The sequence below is a fragment of the Histomonas meleagridis genome (assembly GCF_020186115.1).
Source record: "Histomonas meleagridis strain 2922-C6/04-10x chromosome Unknown contig_26, whole genome shotgun sequence".
Lineage (NCBI taxonomy): Eukaryota > Parabasalia > Tritrichomonadida > Dientamoebidae > Histomonas > Histomonas meleagridis.
In genome coordinates this window covers 81,805-103,666 of record NW_027150837.1, presented here as the reverse complement: position 1 = coordinate 103,666, position 21,862 = coordinate 81,805, and the positions used below count along the sequence as shown (strand labels likewise).

Here is a 21,862-nt window from a genome sequence, read left to right as displayed (position 1 = left end):
ATTCAATTTTAAACGTTTTTTTTATGAGAAAAGAGGTGAAAAACTGACGCTTTAAACAAAAAATTCAAATTTCTCAGCATATGTTCCATAAAATTCTAAATATTTATAAACATAAGAATATACATTGTAAGTTAATTCTAAATGTTATGTATCATAGAAATGTATACGTGTTTTTTAAAAAAAAAAATTGATCATTTTTGTTCCTTTATTGGCGCAGGCGCCTGCGATATAATAATAATCCACGATATAATTGATTCAATTAATTTTAAATTTAAGAAGTAAATCATAACAACCAGCTCACCTCATGTTTTTTATTATGTTTTTTTTTTTATTAATTACAAAGTTTTTTTCTCCTTATTTCTTTTTACCTCTCTTTTTCTTTTGTTTTTTTCCCCTCCCCCTAATTTTCCTTTTTTAATTTTTTTTTCAAATGATTAATCTAATAACATATTTACTTCATAAATTTAATATTAATTGAATCAATTATATCGTGTATTTGAAATTGATAATTTACTTTTTCTACAAATATCTATAGTTATCATATAAAAATATTAAATAAAAATTATAATATAGAATTTATACTTATTATAATTATTAGTAAATATGGAAATAAAATGTGCTCATTGATATCATATTCAGTTTCTCAATATGATTATATCCAATTGAAGTAACTGATTTCGGTATCATAATATTTTCTAATAAAATACAATTTTTAAATACTCCATTACCAATTGTTTTAACATTATTTCCAAGAATAACAGACTCTAAACTTGTTGAAATTTTTTAATATACATAACAAAGGAAAAAAAATTGAATCATTAATTTTCGATCCCGATAATGGAATCAATTCTCCGAACATTGCTAAAATATAGAAATTTAAGAAAGTATGGTATATAGAATTTGTTCATGTATATTAAAAAAAAAATATATTTAAAAAATAAAATTATTTTAACTTTAAGGTATAGTAAAAATCTTCAATAATAGAAAAACACCATTTACAGATTTTGGCTAAAAATTGATAAATTTCATATTTTTTATCAAACATATGATTATGAATATTTTTCTTTTCAAATATTGAATGTCAACCAATTGGAAATTTGAATTTTAATTATAAAAACAATTTCTACTTTGAATTTATGTTAATTCCAAAACAGTTTTTCATCATAAAAAAAATATTTTTTTACTTAGTTTTTACACACCAAAATCGAAACTCTGATCCAACAACGTCACTGTCATTGAGTGTGCCACACCCGGCTCCACTTTTATCAGTGTATATAACACCAAAACGTAAATTAACAAAGTGAACCAATAGTCGACCGCCGACAATTGGTATCCTATTCCCGTTGCCTCAGACGCCGGCAAAAAGTAAAATATATACATCAAAGCTATACCCAGCGCCACAGCTATTCCCATTTCTATCAACGACACCAATCTATTCATACCCACACCAATCGAAGCCATCACAATAACCATCGGAATAATCACAGCGATGAAAAACACTAAAACATAATACGGGGAATAATCGTCGTTGATTATTTTCCCTCCGACAATCGTGCCGAAGGTCCAATACATCGTAACCTTTCCCTCGCAATCGGTGAAAAACAATGGCAAAAAGATATGATACATAACAATTACAAATATTATAATGCGTTGGATTATTGGTATTCCTAAAAACATTGACCGCAGTCCTAAGCCGCTGATTGCAATGATCCAATACTTAGGTAAAACTAATGTCTCTTTAGCTATGACCCAGACTCGATATCGGATATTAAACGAGTTAAAGATTTTGTCAACTGGAAATGTAACATATATCAAAAACGCCCATAAGATGCCAAGACCTAACTTCATGATGTCGATTAGATTTCGTTTGTTATCAATGTTGACTTCAATGTTTGTGATCATTCCTTTGTATTGGAACTCAATTTCATATTCGAAGTCTCCCGTAAATTTTAAATAATGTTTGCCTTCGGTTAATTCATTTAATGGATATCGGTATAAAAACATTCCTGGCTTAATGGAATGGACGTCTTCTATGTCGGCAGTGATATCGCCAGTGATTGAGATGTTAATTGGCGAATCGCCAAATGAGATAATTCGTATTGTAGATTGATCTTCATCAAACCCACTGACACTAGATGTTTGATCATATGGGATAGGATATGTTAGAAGTGCTGTTGGTGGGTTATTCGGATTAATGTTATGATAAAAGATTCGATCATTATCAACAGTAACTAAGCCATAAGTACCACGTTGCTTAACATCACAGCCAATATAATCAATGTACGAGTTTTGGTGCTCATACTTGGGTGTGGACGGATGATGGTGTCCGGAAAAGAAACCGATAATACGATCGTCGTCAATTATTTCTTTAAACGTCTTCGATGAACTTGATTTACTATCACCAAGATAACTATCGATAGGATGATGTCCTGCAAGAATTATCTTTTTGGTGGTACTACAATTATCAAGAACTGCTTCAAGACGATCAAGAAATTGAACAGATGGATTAATCCAAAATGATAATGAGGTATGACACGTAGGGAAATTAACACCATTCAAGAAAATAAAGGTAAGGTCTTGGGTTTCATACTTGGAAACCATAAATTCTTCATATGAATTAAATTTGTTTTGATATGGAAAATATTTACGATAGTTTAGATTGTCGGAATCATAGCTATATAAATGAAAGAGATCATGATTACCAGTTGTACCAAAAACATATGTAAAATTTGGGAAAAAATCTTGAATTAATTCTTGGTATTTTTGATGTTCTTGAGGAAGTTGCGTACCAAAGCGAGGGCGCTTAATTCTGGTCCAATCATCAACACCATCTCCTGTATGTAAAAATGCATCTGGATGAAAAAGAGAACTTGATGATATTGCTTTTCGTAAATTCTTTTCATATTGCTCATTGAGAGAGTTAATGTGTGTATCTGTGACATGTACAAAAATAAATGGTATTGAACTTCTTTTCCATCCGGAAGATACACTTGAAATTGGCCCAGAAATGTTTTTTTGATAATAAGTTAATGTTAGAGGAATAAAAATGACGGCAAAAATTATAACCCAAATAAACTGGGAAGCAATGAGCTTGCCAATCATTAAAGTCAAATTGAATTGAATCTTCTCATACAAATATTTGAAAGAAACCATCGATTAAAAATCATTCAATAGTGGTTTAAAATCCACAAATCGATTTATACTTCCATAATTATATATTTTTAGATGTACTAAAGAGGACATTTAGTAAAATTGGTAATATTTTTGAATCCAACTAATTTAATATGTGATGATCTAACTTTTACATTACAAACAAATTATAATTTTTAAAATGAAAATAAACCAAAGCATATCACTATATCAACTCTGATGATTATTACTGTGAATAATTGTATAGAAAAGAAGATATTATCAGTTGCTTTTTGGATGAGGTTATTATTTACGACAAAAGTGACTCTTAAGGTAAATTTTTATCGTTGTCGGCACTCTGACAGTTTTAACGGTACGAGAATCCTTCAGTTACAACTGATGTCTTTCTACATAATATTTGTTGTTTTATCTATCAGTCAAATCACAGTAAATGTAAACGACATCACAAACAGTTCTGGTGACTCATTAGAAGCAATAGTTAATATAACTGTAACAAATTTTTCAAATGTAAATTCTTTAAAATTTTATGAAGGAACAATTACACAAGCAGATATTCAAAACTTTTCAGTAAGATATTATAATTGTCATGATTTTATTGTATATTCAGATGTAAATTTTGAAAATGATCGAATTCCGGATTATTCCTTTTATTCACATACAGAGCTTAAATGCCTTATCATAGAATCACCTAATATCATTATAGGTGAAAAGGCATTTAGTCAGTGCAAAAATCTGAATTTTTTTTCAATTCCAAATTGTATTGAAATAGGATTTGAATCACTAAGTGGAACTGGTAGTGATGAGTCATTACTTTCTTATGAATTTTTAAACTGTCAAATCATCAAAAACTCAGCATTTAAAAATTCAGTTTTATCTAATGTCACCATTTGCAATATCAAAACGATTCCCAGTGATGCATTTTCAGGCTGTGACATCAAAGAAGTCAAATTACCCGATACAGAATTTCTTGATGATTATTCGTTTTCATATTGTTCCATATACAATGCAGTTTTTCCCTCTGTTAACAACTTCACTTCAACCACGTTCATAGGCTGTACCATTGCCAAACTAAATCTCTCGATCATGACAACAATTCCCGATTATCTCATTCAACAAATCAAAACTTATATTCAAGAAATCGATTGTTTATCACTCCAAAGTACCACTCCGGGCATGTTTAAGAACTTTTTACGTCTGGAGTACATTCAAATTCCGGAAGTCACAAACGTCTCAGAGAGCTGCTTTTCGTGTTGTGTCAAACTTAAATCAATTGACTTGCCCAACGCTCAATATATCTCGCAACATGCGTTTGAATATTGCTCATCATTAATCCATGTCAACTTATCCAATGCCGAAATCATTGGCTCCTATGGATTTCGCGCCTGTGTTTCCTTGGAAGAAGTCGAGTTTCCAAAAGTCAAACAAATATTTTTCCGCGCATTTGAAGATTCTTTCTTCTTACAAAGAGTATCATTACCAAGTCTCCAAATAGCCGGCAATTACTTATTCCAAGGCTGCAGGAAGCTTACTACATTAAAATTCCAATCATTAGAATCTTGTAATAGTTCAATGTTATATGGAATCGGAAGTGATACTTCTGATGTCGAGTTTGCAAAGCTTACAGAAATTCCAGAGTATTTCTTACGCTATATATACTCGTTAAAAAAAGCTAATTTCTCATCAGCTAAATTTGTTTCATTTGAAGCTTTTTACAATTGTCGTTCATTAGAAACATTAATATTACCAAAGGTAGAAGAAATTGAATCATATGCATTCTTTAATTGTCAAAAATTAACGATATTAGAATTAAATTATCTGAAAAAATGTTCAAATTTTGTATTCGCATATTGCTTGAACTTGTCAGTAGTAAATTTTCCTGAATGCATTTCCATTGGTACACAAGTATTTATTTATTGCCCCATCAAAAAAATGGAAATGCCTAAGCTTCAATCTGCCCAATCAGGATTTCTAGAGGGTATTTATTTAAGTTTTGAATTTCCTAGTTTAAAAAGCGTTAAGGACTATGCATTTTATAATTCGTCTGAAACAACTTATGTCAAACTTGAAAACCTTGAATATGCTGGAGATTATATGCTAAGTTATTGTGAGTATTTAATTGGAATTGAATTACCCAAAATCAAAGAAATTGGTAAAATGTCATTTTATAAATGTAGTAGATTATTAAATGTTGAACTCCCATCACTAGCGAAAGTAGGTCATGGAAGCTTTTGTAATGGTGGCTTAAACACGACCAAATTACCAAACGTAATATATCTGACAAATTGCACTTTTAATAATTGTCAGTTATTACAAACGGTCGAATTACCTAATTGTCAATTTATACAAGGCGATTGTTTTTCAAGTTGTACCACATTATCTTCGATAACATTACCGAAAATCCATGATATTACAAAAGGGATGTTTAATGATTGTACTAATTTATATGATATTCATATACCAAAATGCACATGCATATTAGAAGGTTCACTAGTGAATTGCATACGTTTACAAATAATTGACTGCCCACCATTGAAATTGTTGGCAACTCAATTGGTGTATTGTAAAGCTTTGAAAAGCATAAAATTTGACTACTTGAAATACGTTTTGCGTGGACCGTTTATGGATCATAACGGATTGGAAGAGGTTTCCTTCGAATGTGCAACTCATGTAGATGATTACGCTTTTAAGAACTGCGTTTCTTTACAAAAGGCTTATCTACCAGCTGTTAAGTATGTTGGAAATCAAGCATTTTATGGTTGTACTTCTTTAATAGATTTAACAATAGGATCAAATGTTGAAACTATTAAAGAAAAAGCTTTCGCGTATTGCAGCTCGTTACAGAAGGTGGCATTAAGAGCTTTTCAATTCCTTAATGAGGCAAAAGGTCTATTTATGAATTGTTCAAATCTTAAAACTATTATAATGCCTAAGTTATCATACGTTACGCCAAGCTTTTTAGATATCTTCGAAAATTGTACAAGTTTAACACGTATTGACTTGCCATCTACTGAGCCAAATGAATTTAATGATTCTGCTTTTAACTCAACAGGCATACCAAGGATAGTGAAAAACGGTGTCGAGGCAATCCCAATTAACTTGTGCTTACCATATAAAGTTGATTATAAAAATTATGGAGATGACGTATGGAAAGGAATCTTCGGAAATCCTCCTGACAATTACTTCGAAATATGTCTTGAGTCACAAGACGAACAGATTTCTACGACAAAGCAAGTTATATTGTATTCTTTAATCGCATTAGCAGTTATAGTTGTCATTGTAATCGGAGTTATAGTAGCGTTAAAGATATACAGGACTAAAAAGCGGCAAGAAGAAGAAGCTCTTCAATTGTATATTACTGTAACGGATGATGAGGACGAAGACTATTAATTTGTGAAATGTGATCTGAAATAACGATATAATAATTCTTTGAATTTTGATATTAAATAAACTTTTTCCTTAGTACGATGGAAACTTTAGTGTCTTTGGCACAAGTGAAATACTTCATTTTTTAGATATCAATGGAATTTTACAGAGGTTCAAGGCATGATGCGGAGTGTCATAGCATCAAACTTATTTATGAAAATCTCATTTAATTGTGACATTAAATTGCCGTTCGACGATGCATGATGCACAATGCCATGCTGGCAGGTATTCTCTAATGCACTTCTTTGTATTGTTCATTCTATGCCATAAAATATGCTCAGCATATAGTGGTGGTCATTATTCACGGGTGTGCGCTAAATTTTTCGAAAGAAACAAAAAAAATTATTTAATTTATATTTATATTTTAACATATTCATTACTTTCATTAAAATCTGCTGCTTATAGTTTATTGTTTTGCTTTTCAGCATTTTGATATATCAACGTATAAAATATATAATAATATTATATTAAAAAGAGTATTAAACCACAATGCATGTATATATGATTTCTGTTCCAATATAAATATGTTCATCTTCAGATATTGATAGGAAAGATTGACTGTAATTGTTGTGAACAAACTCTTTTCATATTCAAAAAGTGGTATCGGCACCCCGAATCATAAAGTTGGAAAAATAAACATATCAAAAAGTTATAAATATAAACATTACAAAAAGTTACCGAAATAACTTATTATAAATCTTTTATTAATAAAGGTAAACCTTTAAATAAAAGTAATACTACATGTAATATATCATATGTTCTAAATCTTGAAGATTTAATTAATAAAATTCCAAAACATGATTTTATTACTTTAATGTATCAAAGATTTAAATATAAAACTTATTCACCAAAATCTTTTATACAATTATTAACTGAATTAGGTCCAATTGGACAAAATGCGATTTAAAAAATGGATATTCCTTATGAAGTTCCTAAAACTTTTAATGAAACTGAAATAAAAACTTCGGATAATAAAATAAATCATTTGAAATCTTCAATTATGAATTCATTTAATCAAAAAATAGAAAAATTTGAAATGAATAATGTATTCGATTTTGATGAATGTTGTGTAATTATTATATATGAAGTTAGATTTAGATCAAATGTTTTGTTTTTAGAAGATAAAAAATATTTTTATTTAACACAAAATTTATTCTTAATTTTGAGAGTTATTTATATGAATAATTCCGAATTACAAATAAAAACAAATTCTATTTTCCAAAAATTTGTTTTCGATTTAATAAATTGTGATTCACCAGAATTAAAATTTAATGAAATTATTAATAAATACATAATTAAACTTAATGATAAAGAATTAAATTTATTTTTAAGACGAATAAGATTAAGTGAATATTTCATTTTAGGTAAAGAAGAAAATATTAATTGGGAAAAAATGTATGTGAAAAAGATAATATAAAATATAATGCAAACCAATATATATTTGATAAATTTGAATTAATGATATTACCAAAGAATTTCTTGTTTTTAGCTAAAGAACCATATGGTTATTATGATGGATTTTATCTTCTGATAAAAATTATTACATAAATCTGTATAACGGAGAATTAATATGTAATTCTGTGGGAAAACATTATAAACATTCAAATGAGGATTTACACCTTGTGATGGATTTAAATGTGGAACACTCGAAAATTAGTTTGATATATAAAAGAAGAAATAATGCAAAAGTTTATATTTGTAATTTGCCAACGGTGTACTTGGATTTACTTGGAAATGAAAATATACATTTAAAAAATGGTTTAGAAATATTTTTGTCGGAAGAATCGCCAACCACACAATTTGTTGAAACAGGTCAAAAATTTACTTCGTTAGCTAAAAATGATACTTCTTTTGTTAACTTTTATGCAAGACATCATTCCTCTGACAACCAAACTCAATACGAAATCAATTTCCTCCCAAAAGCAAAGAAGGTTATCCACATGTTAAAATCCAACAACATTTTTCTCCCGAAGAAATCATCATTATTCTTAAGTTACTAAAGAAAACTCAGAAAAACATCTTGCCATGAAGTTGGAATTCCAACCTATTTCAATGATTTTCAACGTAAATCAATAATCAATTCCGATACCTTATCGATAAGGTTTAAACATCATTAGACTTCTTTACAAACCAGTTTCCATTGCGATTGCTTATGACCTTAATAAATATAAATACGATAGGAGCAAAATATTGATTTTTGACTTTGGTAGTACTACATTAAGCGTATTGCTCCTCGAAAACGATTTTAGGTACCTTGATCTTCTCTCTTTTAGCGATTTACAAATTGGCGGTGAGTATATCAATAATTTTATTTCGAATAAATACCAAAAAAAGACCGGAAAGAACTTAACAATGATAGCAAAATTAAGTAGTGACATTTTCAAATGAAACAATAATCAAAATTGATGAAGAAAATTTTGTCGAAACAATTACACGCGAACAATTTGAAGAACTCAACAAAGACATCTTCCAAAAGTTACTTGATCCAATTAAAGATATTTTGAATGATGCAAAAATAGAAAAGAACGAAATCGACAAAGTTGTTTTGGCAGGCGGCTCATCGCTTATTCCGCAATCACAAGAAATTGTGCAGGAATATTTTAATGGAAAAGAAATATTAAAAAACATTAATCCGAAAGAAGTTACATCAATTGGTGCTGCGACTTTTGGGGACATTTTAGTTAAAATAGAAAACGAACTCTAATTTTTGTAAAAATAACTTAATTTATCCAATTTTTATAGCTGTGTTTGGTAAGTTATAATTTTTGTTTCTCTATCCGTTCAATTAAAAAACAAGTTACAATTATGAGTGAATTCTTTGAACGAATAATTTTTACATGAAGAGCAGGGTTAAAAACCTTTAACTAAGGGTTTTCCTAGATTTTATATACACTGCAGTGAGTAACCTGTACACAGACACTTTAATATAATCCACGCCTACACTGTAGCATTATTCATAGAGAACATATTTAGTAATATATATTTAATAATTTTTTTTCAATTTAATTTTGTAATTTTTGCAATATTCCGATTTTTAACTCACTTCACTAAAGAGGATGTTAAAATGAAAAAATCTTTTTAATTAATTCATATTTTTGAAACTGAATATATGTTAAAATTTCTATTTACTAACAAACTGTATAAAAATTTATGATTTATATGAATTTTTGTTTTCTATGTACATGTTTTTCATGACAACTATGTATATAGAGTATTAATGAATTAAAAAATTTATCCAGATTAAATCGCAAATGCTTTACAAAATTATATTTTGTGAAACATTATGATTATGCTTATTTGGATATTGTGATATAATTCTTATGTCTAGATGAATCAAAAATTTGTTAATGTTGTGCATAATTCATAATGCTAGCTTGAATTATTTGCTTTATTAGGATTGGTATTGAACAGTAAAACTTATGCATTATTACTTCTTTTCTTGCAATTTTAATTAAGTAAATATTGTTGTGGTAATTTTGTTATAATTATGCATTATTTAGGTTGTTATGGTGGTTACCAAGTATTTATATGGATCATTTCACCCACTTGAAATATTTCAGATGTCGCACAATAAGGTTGGAAAATTGAATATGGCTTATTTTATTTTTATTCAAAATACGAGTGACATAAATTTTCATTGTTTCGAACAAAAAACCACTATTTGTCGATCAAAAAGCAAACAAAATCTTATCAATTAATCAATTTATTTCAAGTGGGGGGAAATCAAAGTCAAGCGATTATCAAATACAACGAAAACCTTCAAATATTGCAAGCTATTGAGAGAATTATTTTCGATTTAAACGAGGAAAATATTGATCAATCAGTCGAATCTTCTTTTCAATACTTTTCTCAAGAATTTCCAATTTCATTCCTTCACATTATTAGCAGAATTATTTATTCATATTTTGTTTCCAAAGGCTTTGAAAAATTATGCATCAAGTATTTACAGAAAGCAGAAATAAAATCGAATAATACCTTAATTAATGTTGTTACTCAATTTTTGTTATCAATTAATAACGAAGAATCAAATTATCTTCTTGAAAAAATGATTGAAAGTAAATTAATAGAATCAAAAATTATTCAAAATAAAAATAATCCTTTTTATATACATTATGTTTCAGAAGAAGAATTCATAAAACTGCAATCTCAAAGGTTTAAATTCAAAAATGAAAATAATTTCAAAGATCTTTCTGAAAATTTTGAACTTCACAAGCAATTCATTAAAGAAGGACATAATCCAAATAAAATTGCAACAATAATTCGTAATGATGAAGTAGAAAAACTTCAAGAAATGTCATCACAAACAAATTTTAATTTTAATCAAATAATTGAACCATCACTTTATGAAAGATATTCATTTATTAACAAACCAAATGTTACATTAATTGATTATGCAGCATTTTTCGGATCAGTTAAATGTTTTAAATATTTACTTATGAATGGAGCAAATGTAATAAACACAGGTAAATACTCTGTTGCAGGTGGGAATGAAGAAATCATTCATTTATGTGAGCAAAATCATTCATCATTTTATAAAACATATGAAACAGCAATTATGTTTCATCGAAATGATATCTTTAAATATATTTATGAAAACAAAATTAATCCTGATAATAATTTAGAAGAATTAGGAAAAGAATGTATTTTACATGATAATTTTGATCTTCTTTCATTTTTAAAAGAAGAAGGAATGAATATCAATAAGAATCATATCATCAATTCTATTAGAACAGGAAATATTATTATTTTTTTATATTTCCTCGGAAACAATAAAATTTCATTAAATTTTTTAGAGATTTCAGAGATTTCTATCAAGGAAGAATTTTTTGACTACCTTATTAATCATAAATATATTAATTTAAAGAGAAGTGTTTGAAAATTTTATTGAAATTTTATTAAAACAATTTGATATTTTAAAATATGACTTAAATTTTTATTATAAAATTTAAACCAGCACTTCATATAGCAGTTAAAAATAAATAATATAGAAATAGTAAAATTCCTTATAGAAAAAGGAATTGATGTTAATGCAAAAAATATTCATTTGAATAATTTTATATATGTTTTAATAATTTGGAATATGTTTTAATAATTTGAAACAGCACTTCATATAGCAGTTGGAAATAATAATATAGAAATAGTAAAATTACTTTTAGATAAAGAAGGAATTGATGTTAATACAAAAAATATTCATTTGAATAATTTAGAATATGTTTTAATAATTTGATATATGTTTTAATAATTTTGGATATGTTTTAATAATTTAGAATATGTTTTAATAATTTATAATATGTTTTAATAATTTGGAATATGTTTTAATAATTTGAAACAGCACTTCATATAGCAGTTGGAAATAATAATATAGAAATAGTAAAATTACTTTTAGATAAAGAAGGAATTGATGTTAATGCAAAAAATATTCATTTGAATAATTTAGAATATGTTTTAATAATTTATAATATGTTTTAATAATTTTATATATGTTTTAATAATTTAGAATATGTTTTAATAATTTATAATATGTTTTAATAATTTGGAATATGTTTTAATAATTTATAATATGTTATAATAATTTGTAATATGTTTTAATAATTTGAAATATGTTTTAATAATTTATAATATGTTTTAATAATTTGAAACAGCACTTCATATAGCAGTTAAAAATAATAAAATAGAAATAGTAAAATTACTTTTAGATAAAGGAATTGATGTTAATGCAAAAAATATTCATTTGAATAATTTTATATATGTTTTAATAATTTTATATATGTTTTAATAATTTGGAATATGTTTTAATAATTTAAAACAGCACTTCATATAGCAGTTGGAAATAATAATATAGAAATAGTAAAATTACTTTTAGATAAAGAAGGAATTGATGTTAATGCAAAAAATATTCATTTGAATAATTTAATATATGTTTTAATAATTTAGAATATGTTTTAATAATTTGAAACAGCACTTCATATAGCAGTTGGAAATAATAATATAGAAATAATAAAAATACTTTTAGATAAAGGAATTGATGTGAATGCAAAAGATATTCATTTGAATAATTTAAAATATGTTTTAATAATTTTATATATGTTTTAATAATTTGGAATATGTTTTAATAATTTGAAACAGCACTTCATATAGCAGCTAGAAATAATAAAATAGAAATAGTAAAAATACTTTTAGATAAAGGAATTGATGTTAATGCAAAAATAATTCATTTGAATAATTTTATTTATGTTTCAATAATTTGAGACAGCATTTCAAATTGCACACCAAAAAGGTTACACAGAAATAGTAAATTTACTTCATGAAAAAAAATAAAAATAAAAAATAAAGTACAAACAAAAATTTTAATTCAGATTCCTCTTCTACATCAAATCTTTATTTTCAATAAGAAATGGAAATAAAGCATATATTGCTAATAACATTAAAATCAACTTGAAGATCAAATGTTCGCAAGAAACACTAGAAAGAAAAGTAAAACAAAAGTTGATATAAATATACAAACAACCATATTTCCAGAGCATAGCGGTCTTCGGAATTTGAAAAAAAATGAATATCTCATTAAGTGTCTACTCGAGTAGTAAAATTTTGCACGTTAATTTTTCTGAGGTTTACTTGGAAAAAATCGAAGATTTTTTGGAAAAAATTCAAAATTCCTCATTACATAATTTATTTCCAAGAACAAAAAGTAATTTCCGGAAAACTATAGATATATCCCTTTTCGAATATTATTATATATTGAGAATAACTGTTGTGTAGGTAAAATAATGGTGGATCATTTATAATATATAATTTTTTACCTAAAATTGCAGAATGTGTTTTAAAATAAATACTGAATAGTTTTTTCTCATTTCAAAAGAATTTAGAAGGGCATTACATATTTTAACTTTAACAAAAGTTTTATTGATTTTTATTTAACATTCAGTCATTAAAATTTGATTGATCAATTCCAATTATTGGCATTTGATATTTTAATACAAAAATTTCTTGGCATAAAAATTCCTTGATTTGAGGTGAGACATTTTCATTCAAATTTTTTATGGTTTTTTTTACAACAAGAAATTACCCTTTGTCCGATCAAAAATCAATCAAAATCTATCGGGGAAGACGATATATTCAATTCCTCTCAAATATTGATCGTTCATCATTTTTTATAATCCAATAATATATTTTAATATATATATTGATTCACTGGTATAAACTAACATATAAATTTTCTCTATTACTTGAACAATTGATAACAAACTATTAAAAATGACATAATATATTGGATTACACTCAGTTATGGAATTAATATCAAATTGCTGTAAATAAAAATTCAATTAACTATTATCAATACATTGTTTTGCCGATGTTAATCATGTATATAATAATTATTTAAAAGAATTAATTTCATACTAGAAAATCGATTAAAAAAAACAAAGATCTTTCTGAAAATTTTGAACTTCACAAGCAATTCATTAAAGAAGGACATAATCCAAATAAAATTGCAACAATAATTCGTAATGATGAAGTAGAAAAACTTCAAGAAATGTCATCACAAACAAATTTTAATTTTAATCAAATAATTGAACCATCACTTTATGAAAGATATTCATTTATTAACAAACCAAATGTTACATTAATTGATTATGCAGCATTTTTCGGATCAGTTAAATGTTTTAAATATTTACTTATGAATGGAGCAAATGTAATAAACACAGGTAAATACTCTGTTGCAGGTGGGAATGAAGAAATCATTCATTTATGTGAGCAAAATCATTCATCATTTTATAAAACATATGAAACAGCAATTATGTTTAATAGAAATGATATCTTTAAATATATTTATGAAAATAATATTAACAAAATTAAAAAATTAGGGGAAAAAATGCGTTTCATATTTGAATAGCATCCAGCAAAAAGAATATGAATCTATTGTTGTAGCATCTTTCCCTATGATAACTGATTCTATGAAGTGACTCAAATAAAAAGCTTCCAAAAATATCGTGTTAACAGAATCGCCTATTTCAATGCCATCTTCCAAATGATTGAATTGGAATATCAATTACAGAAATTCTATTATGTTTATCTATGCAAATGCAATCATTAGTTATCATACTTAAATTTGTTATTGTGAGTGCTCTTGTTGCTTCATCAAACATAAATATAGCAAAAACAAAACAAAAAGAATTTAATCTGTTTACATTTTTTGGAACGCAGCACCAAAAATCAGTCAAATGCTCCATAAAAACGAGAAGAAGCAGAAGAAGCAGAAGATCCGTTTCAAAGTTTTTCTGACGCATTTCATACGATAAAATTCATTAAAATATTTTTTATTTTTATTTTATTAAATAAAACATTTTAATCCAATTCAAGGATCATTTTCATGATAAAACATGAAATTCTAAATAAAATATTCCATTACAGAACATATGAAAAATTATTTTTTTTGTTTTAAATTCCTGGCCAAAGGTGCAGTCTTACCGAATTTGTCCTGCACATTTACGTCTGCTCCTGCGTCTATTAATAACTTTGCAACTCTTGGGTTAGTGCAAGTGAAGAGCGCCGTCTTTCCGTCTTTATCCTTTGCGTTAATATCAACACCCGCATTAATTAGAGCTGTTACAATACGTGTATCATTACAATTGAACAAAGCTGTTTGATAATTATTATCTTTTAAATTCACGTCAATTCCATTATGTATTAATAGTAATGCATTATTCGGATTCGTTTGTCCAAACAGTGCTGTTTTCCCATTTTTATTTCGTGAATTAATATCGATACCAGACTGAAGTAATAATTGCATTACATCATAGTCATTACAGAATAATGCTGTGCGACCATTTTTGTCTTTGGCATTAATGTTAATGCCAACTTCAATTAACAGTTGAGCAATCTCTTTGCTCTTACAATTAAATAATGCTGTGCGGCCTAAGTTATCAACAGAATTAACATTGACACCATTGTTTAAGAGTTGGATTAACTCATTAATGTTATTACAATTAAATATCGTTTTTGGTTGTGGTGGTTGTTCAACTTGATATGGTTGGAACATTTTGTTCTGATTAATATAAGTTTGATAATTATGTACTGGAGGGACTATGTACGATTGTTTTTGATAAATGTTTTGGAGTTGATTAAGTGAATATGTTTGTTGTTGTGGTGAATAAATTATTTGTTGTTGTTGTGGAATTTGGATAATTTTTGGATACATTTGTTGTTGTGGATACATTTGTTGTTGTACATTAATATTTGGATAAATTTGTTGATTCATTACTTTAGGCGATTGTGGTTGCGTATTTATGTTTATTGGAATTCGTTGTTGATAATATATATTCTGTGGTACTTCTTGATATATCTGTTGATTTGGCTGTGGCATTGTTTCAAACATTTGTTGTTGATATTTTATTTCTGTTTGTTTAAGGTCATTAATTTGTTGCGCTACATATAGATTGCGAGGATAAATTTGTTGCTGCTGCGGATTGTAATTCATCTCCGTTTGCTCAATATGATGTGTGCCTTGGTGCGGCATTGTTTTGAAGATTTGATTAACGTCGTTTTGATTTGTTTCTTGAAACATTTGTTGCTGTGGCTGATAATTCGTTTGTTCAATGTCACTTCGATTTATTTGTAGTTGTGGTATTTTTTGGAATATATGTTGTTCTGTGTCATTTTGTTCTATTTGTTGCTGTGTCATTGCTTTATATATCTGCGGCTGATAATTCGTTTGTTCGATGTCACTTCGATTTATTTGTAGTTGTGGTATTTTTTGGAATATATGTTGTTCTGTGTCATTTTGTTCTATTTGTTGCTGTGTCATTGCTTTATATATCTGCGGCTGATAATTCGTTTGTTCGATGTCACTTCGATTTATTTGTTGCTGCGGTATTTTTTGGAATATCTGTTGTTGATAATTCGTTCGTTCGAAGTCATTTCGATTTATTTGTTGTTGCGATAATCCTTCGAACATTTGCTGCTGTTGTTCATTTGGTACTGAATTATACATTTGTTGTTTCTGGTACACATTTTGCTGTGACATTTCTTGGCCATACATTTGATATGTACTGAAGCTCGTTTGACTTCGATCTTGTTGGCACAGCTCCTGTATCATTTGTTGACTGACTTCTTCCACTCCTCCATCTTTAAGTATTTTTGTTACTTCTGTTTTCGGTCTTAAATAGAATGCCGTTTTCCCTTCCCTATCTCTAACTCTATAATTGATTCCTGCCTTAATTAGTTCGCTTGACGCTTTAGGCTTAGCGCCGAACAAAGCTGTCTTACCATACATATCGACAATATTAACATTGATTCCAGCTTCAATTAATGCTCTAATGATTAATACATTATTACAACCAAACAATGCATTCCTTCCTTGATTATCAATAGCATTAAAGTCAATTCCATTTTTGATTAATAACTTAACGATTTGTGACGAGTTATTACCAAATAATGGAGTCCGTCCATTATTATCTTTGATATTAATGTTAATCCCTGATTTAATTAATGCTAATGACGCTTGTGTCTTCGCCCCAAATAATGCCGTCTTTCCTTCTTTGTTTCGCGCATTAATATCAATACCAGCTTTAATAAGAAGTTTGATAACAGCAAAGTTACTACAAAATAAAGCGTTCTCGTCATTGTTATCTTTGGCATTAACATCTGCCCCATTCTGAATAAGTAATTCTACAATATCTTCGTTGTTACAAAATAAGGCTGTGCGCCCGCTCTTGTCTCGCGCATTGATATTAATGCCTGACTTAATTAAGATGTTAGCAACTTCAACGTTTTTGCATTTGAATAATGCCGTGCGATTTTCTTCATCAACATAATTGACATCAGCACCATCAGCTATAAGTTGCGTGGCAACACATGGGTCATCGCAGTCAAAGAGAGCTTTGCTAATGATGTTCGATGCGTTTTTGAGGGTTGATGTAGATTGAACTGGTCGCTTGATAATAATGACTTGTTTCGGTTGTAGTGATGGGCCAGTGTCACGGCAGTGCGTTTGTGTATGTTCAGATGTTTTCTTTATTTCTGTAGTAAAGATTTGATTATTAATGATGGTTTGCATAGGTGGAGATCGTTGAACTCGGATTGTTTCACTAAAAGGTGGCTGTGTAACTGGACGTCGTGCATAAATGTTGGGTCGATGATCTGGATGAATATGTTTATCGAAAACATTAGGAGATTGTGACGAATTAAATATTTGTTGAACTCCTGGTCGAGTTTGCACTTGCATTCCAGGAGGAATTTGAGAAAAGAATTGAGGTTCTGTATATGTTCTATCAGTTGATTGGGTATAAATTTGAAGCCCCTTTTGGTATGTTGCATGTTCTTGTATCTTCATTGGTTGATGTGGATCACTTTGAAAGAAATGTTGATTTGGGAAATTTGTCTGAAAAACTTGTGGATTATAATTCATTGCATGTTTATTTGGGACCCCCTTTCCCACTTCTTGTTTCCCTTGTTGATCACAGTCCATTTTTGTTTGGACAGGGGGATTTTGCTGCATTTCGCCTAATTGACAATGAAAAAAAAATTACGATAAGCTATAAAGCACACAAAACCAGAATTTGTTAAAGCTTTAACGTTTTTTGAGCCCGTTTTTGGAATTTTTCTATTGCTTCCTGGCCAACTTTTGGCATCATTACGTATGCCAAAATTTTGCGATAATTACTTTTTGAATGTGTTGATTGATAGGATAATCATCGGTGAATTCAAAAATTCAAAGGGGCATGATTTTTCATCTGATTTTAGAGCTCAAAAAAATAAATTGTCATCAAAAAAATAGAAAATCCGCATTTCCCTCCTGGAAAGAATATCCATAAGTTTGTAAGATGTTCCAGTACAATCAATTCTTTATCAGAATTTTTATGATCCGCAATCAAAAGCCACTGATCTAATTATTACAACTAATCTGAAATTGCGTCATAATTATCTGAATTCATATTATTATCAATTATTGACAAATTTTCTCTTAAAAGGAAAAAGTACTCATGGAAGAGATAAGTTTGCGTTGAAAGAAATATAACTAAAATCATAAAAATACAATATATATTATTATCATCTTCGTTAACAACTGTATGCGAGGAACTGTATCAAACTTATAGAAAAATAAGTAAACTCAATTGGTTTTATAATGTTTTATGAAATATTATTAAAAATTTTAATAAAAATAATAAATAAAACATATAACGCTGCATTACAAAGGTAAATATTTGGAAATATTTCAGAGATATCGAAAGATACATTTACAAGGAAAAAATTTGTATAAGAAAAATTAAAAAAAAAAAAAAAATCATTATATCATAACTTGCCGAATAAGTGTCTATTTTCCTTATTAATAAAGACTTCAATACAATTTTTATATTTTCAAGATAGAAAAATGTTTTCCTTCTGTTTCGGGTTTTGAGTTGGAATACGATGGTTTTTTATTCATTTTAGTCTATCGTTGAAGTTGATCAGTCATTAAGCTATATTTTTTATACTTTTTTAATTAAAAATGCATTTTGTTATCTAGAATGTATCAACTGAGTTGTCATAATAAATATGTACTCACTAACAAATTACATTAAGAAATCAAAAAATATCTTTTGAAAAATGATATATTTATTAAAAACCAAAATTACAAAATATCTTTTTATCAGTGATTATAAAAATTAAACAAAATTATCTTCTAAGTATATATAATAAAAATAAATTTAGAAAAAATATTTGTAGATGTTTTCGTTTATTAAAAAAAAATTTCTTCAATTAATAACGTATTGTTTTTTTAGAAAATAATATTTTAAAGCATTATGATCAGTATTTAAACACATTACATGTTTCAAAAATTTAAACCCGAAACAGTAATCTAAACCATTCATCAGGCATAAATTTCTCAAAATAACAATTATTACCAAAAACATCATTACATAATTTACTGTATTAAGCCTATTTAACAAAAAATCAAAAAATTGGTTTATTCGACGGGATTTTCTGCAACAGGCTCAACAGATACATCAGGTTCAATATCATCAACATGCTCAACATGTTCCTCAGGTTCCACAGGTTCCGCAGGCGCATCATCCTCCGCTTGCTCTACAGCATCGACATGTTCATCTTGTTCGACTGGCTCAACAGGCGGAGCTGGCGCCTCAGGTACAACAGGTGCCACAGGCTCAGCGGGTTTGACGTCGTCGAAGTGCGGAGGCTCCTTCGTGGGCCGCGCGTAGCATGGGCTCTTGAGGAGTCTGCAGATCGGGATGTAGGGAATGAGCGAGCCTTCCCTTAGCTTGCATCTTGCAATGAGATGCTTAAGTTTTTCAATGTTTACTTTAGGCGCATTGAGCGATGCAATGTCTTCGTCATTGCAAAAGTCATCTTCTGTGATCACAACATCATCAAATATTTGATCATAACACCTGATCATTAAATCAAGCGCTGAGTTGGAAAGACCACTTTCTGTCATTAATGATTCGGTCGGTGATTGTGGAACTAAAATATTAGGAGCAATACAGATGGCTAAATTACTAGATGTCATGTTGTTGACTGCTTGATTTTCTGTGATATCTTTTAGAAACTTACAGAGATATGCAAGAGTCTTTAAACTACAGGGTGTCATGTTTTTAACAAGAGATTTGGAAACTTCGATTTCACGTTCTTCAACACCACATCCCATAAGACCTATGAAGCAGTCATATAATTCGTATGGAATTAAAGGACGATGTTGTTCAGCCATGTAGCGAAAATAACGTTTGAGTGTAGTGGAAAGATTATTGATATCGGTATATGAAGAAAGATCATTGATAGGACCATGATTATATCTTTCGATAATTTCTTTAACACGACTATCAGAACCATTAAGACGAAATATACCGACAAAATTTTCAACATGACGACGTCGCATCTCTTCAATCAAATCAACAACAATAAATGGAATCTTGCCGTTGTAAGATTCTAGTGGTAGCTCGAAATATCTGGGTTCTTCGGATGCCATTTTATCAATTTTCTCAAATAACTGCTAAAAACGGCTGTCGCCCGTTAAAGTTTTTGAATGTTTTCAAACGGTTCCAATGTAAAATAACCCTATCGTTAAAGTACTTCCCTCTTATGATTTGTTTTTAATTATAAAATTATGTTTCAAATAAATCCTTAATGTTAGGACCAAACATTCAACTGTAACAAAACATACAGTTTTTCCTTCTAAAAAAATAAATACTATCATTCATTTGTATATATATATACAATATCAAAAATAAACTTATCATAAATTTTATTTGGAACATGAAGATTTTTAAAAAATAATTTTTCAAACATTTTATTTTAACATGATATTGAAATACGCATTTGGAAATATTCTAAACATGATAGAACTGGGATAGCCACATCAATGTATTAACTATTTAAATGTGTTATATATGAATATTTAAATATTTAAGTCTCTGTCTGGAATTTCAGTGATTCCATTTGAAATAATAATATATCCAGCCGAAGTTTGAGTTGAATTATAAAAATCATTTTCTTCAGTTATTATGAATGGCTCTGAATTAGAAATTTGTTTTGAATATTCAAATTGATTCAAATAAATTAGAAAACCATATTAGCCAATATCTTTTTTGTGCTTGATATTATTATTATAATGATTAACCTTAAGTAATTCAATTGATCGCTTCACATTTTAATTTCAATCTGAAATGATATAAAAGACACAATATTATAAATAATAATGAATAAGGACTCAAAAAATTAATAATTTGATTTATCAAATGATATATAAAATCTATGAAACAATCATTGTAACAAATGGATACATGTGTCATCAAATTAATTATCATATTTTCTTGATGATTCTTCATATATTTGTGAATCCCAGAATTTTCATTAAGTGTTAATATATTTCTTATATTGGTTGTAAAAAGTTGGTTGATCATTGCTAATCGTACGTAATGATCTTGGATCATCGTTGTTGTGAAAGAAGAAATTTGGAAAAAAAAATTGTCCTGCACTAAGAGTTCAAAAAGTGGGGTCCCATGGAACGTACGTTCTTTCAATAGTTACGGTTGATGTTATTCCAATTCCCAATGAATTTGTTCTGTTTACAGTTTTATGACTGACTTTTTCAACAAATTTGTTGTGGGGGGTGGTTTTGCCACATAGTCACTTTTGAGTCACAAATTTTTAACTTTTGTTGAGCGAAATCAAACCAAATGTTCAACGAATAAAATTACATCAAACCTTTATCAAATATGGATTGATTAGCACAATTACTGTACTGAAATCATAATGACCTATATAATAAAGCTGATTGCAGAAAGGCTTTTAACCT

The 21,862-nt window shown here is 28.1% G+C and overlaps 4 protein-coding genes across 4 annotated transcripts; 1 reads left to right on the top strand and 3 right to left on the bottom strand.

Moving 5' to 3' along the window:
* Positions 1-1,191: 1,191 nt before the first annotated feature.
* On the bottom strand, positions 1,192-3,102 carry GO595_004255 (Ser/Thr protein phosphatase; the record flags this gene model as incomplete). The annotated part of the gene is made up of 1 exon (XM_067917366.1): positions 1,192-3,102. One exon carries the CDS (start codon positions 3,100-3,102, stop codon positions 1,192-1,194), a length of 1,911 nt encoding a protein of 636 aa, XP_067775379.1.
* Positions 3,103-5,769: 2,667 nt separating this feature from the next.
* On the top strand, positions 5,770-6,537 carry GO595_004254 (leucine-rich repeat protein; the record flags this gene model as incomplete). The annotated part of the gene is made up of 1 exon (XM_067917365.1): positions 5,770-6,537. The coding sequence occupies one exon, from the start codon at positions 5,770-5,772 to the stop codon at positions 6,535-6,537; it is 768 nt and encodes a 255-aa protein (XP_067775378.1).
* An 8,458-nt stretch (positions 6,538-14,995) lies between these two features.
* Positions 14,996-18,067, bottom strand: GO595_004253 (ankyrin repeat protein; the record flags this gene model as incomplete). Its single annotated transcript, XM_067917364.1, has 1 exon — positions 14,996-18,067. One exon carries the CDS (start codon positions 18,065-18,067, stop codon positions 14,996-14,998), a length of 3,072 nt encoding a protein of 1,023 aa, XP_067775377.1.
* A 1,449-nt stretch (positions 18,068-19,516) lies between these two features.
* On the bottom strand, positions 19,517-20,533 carry GO595_004252 (RhoGAP domain containing protein; the record flags this gene model as incomplete). The annotated part of the gene is made up of 1 exon (XM_067917363.1): positions 19,517-20,533. One exon carries the CDS (start codon positions 20,531-20,533, stop codon positions 19,517-19,519), a length of 1,017 nt encoding a protein of 338 aa, XP_067775376.1.
* Positions 20,534-21,862: the final 1,329 nt, after the last annotated feature.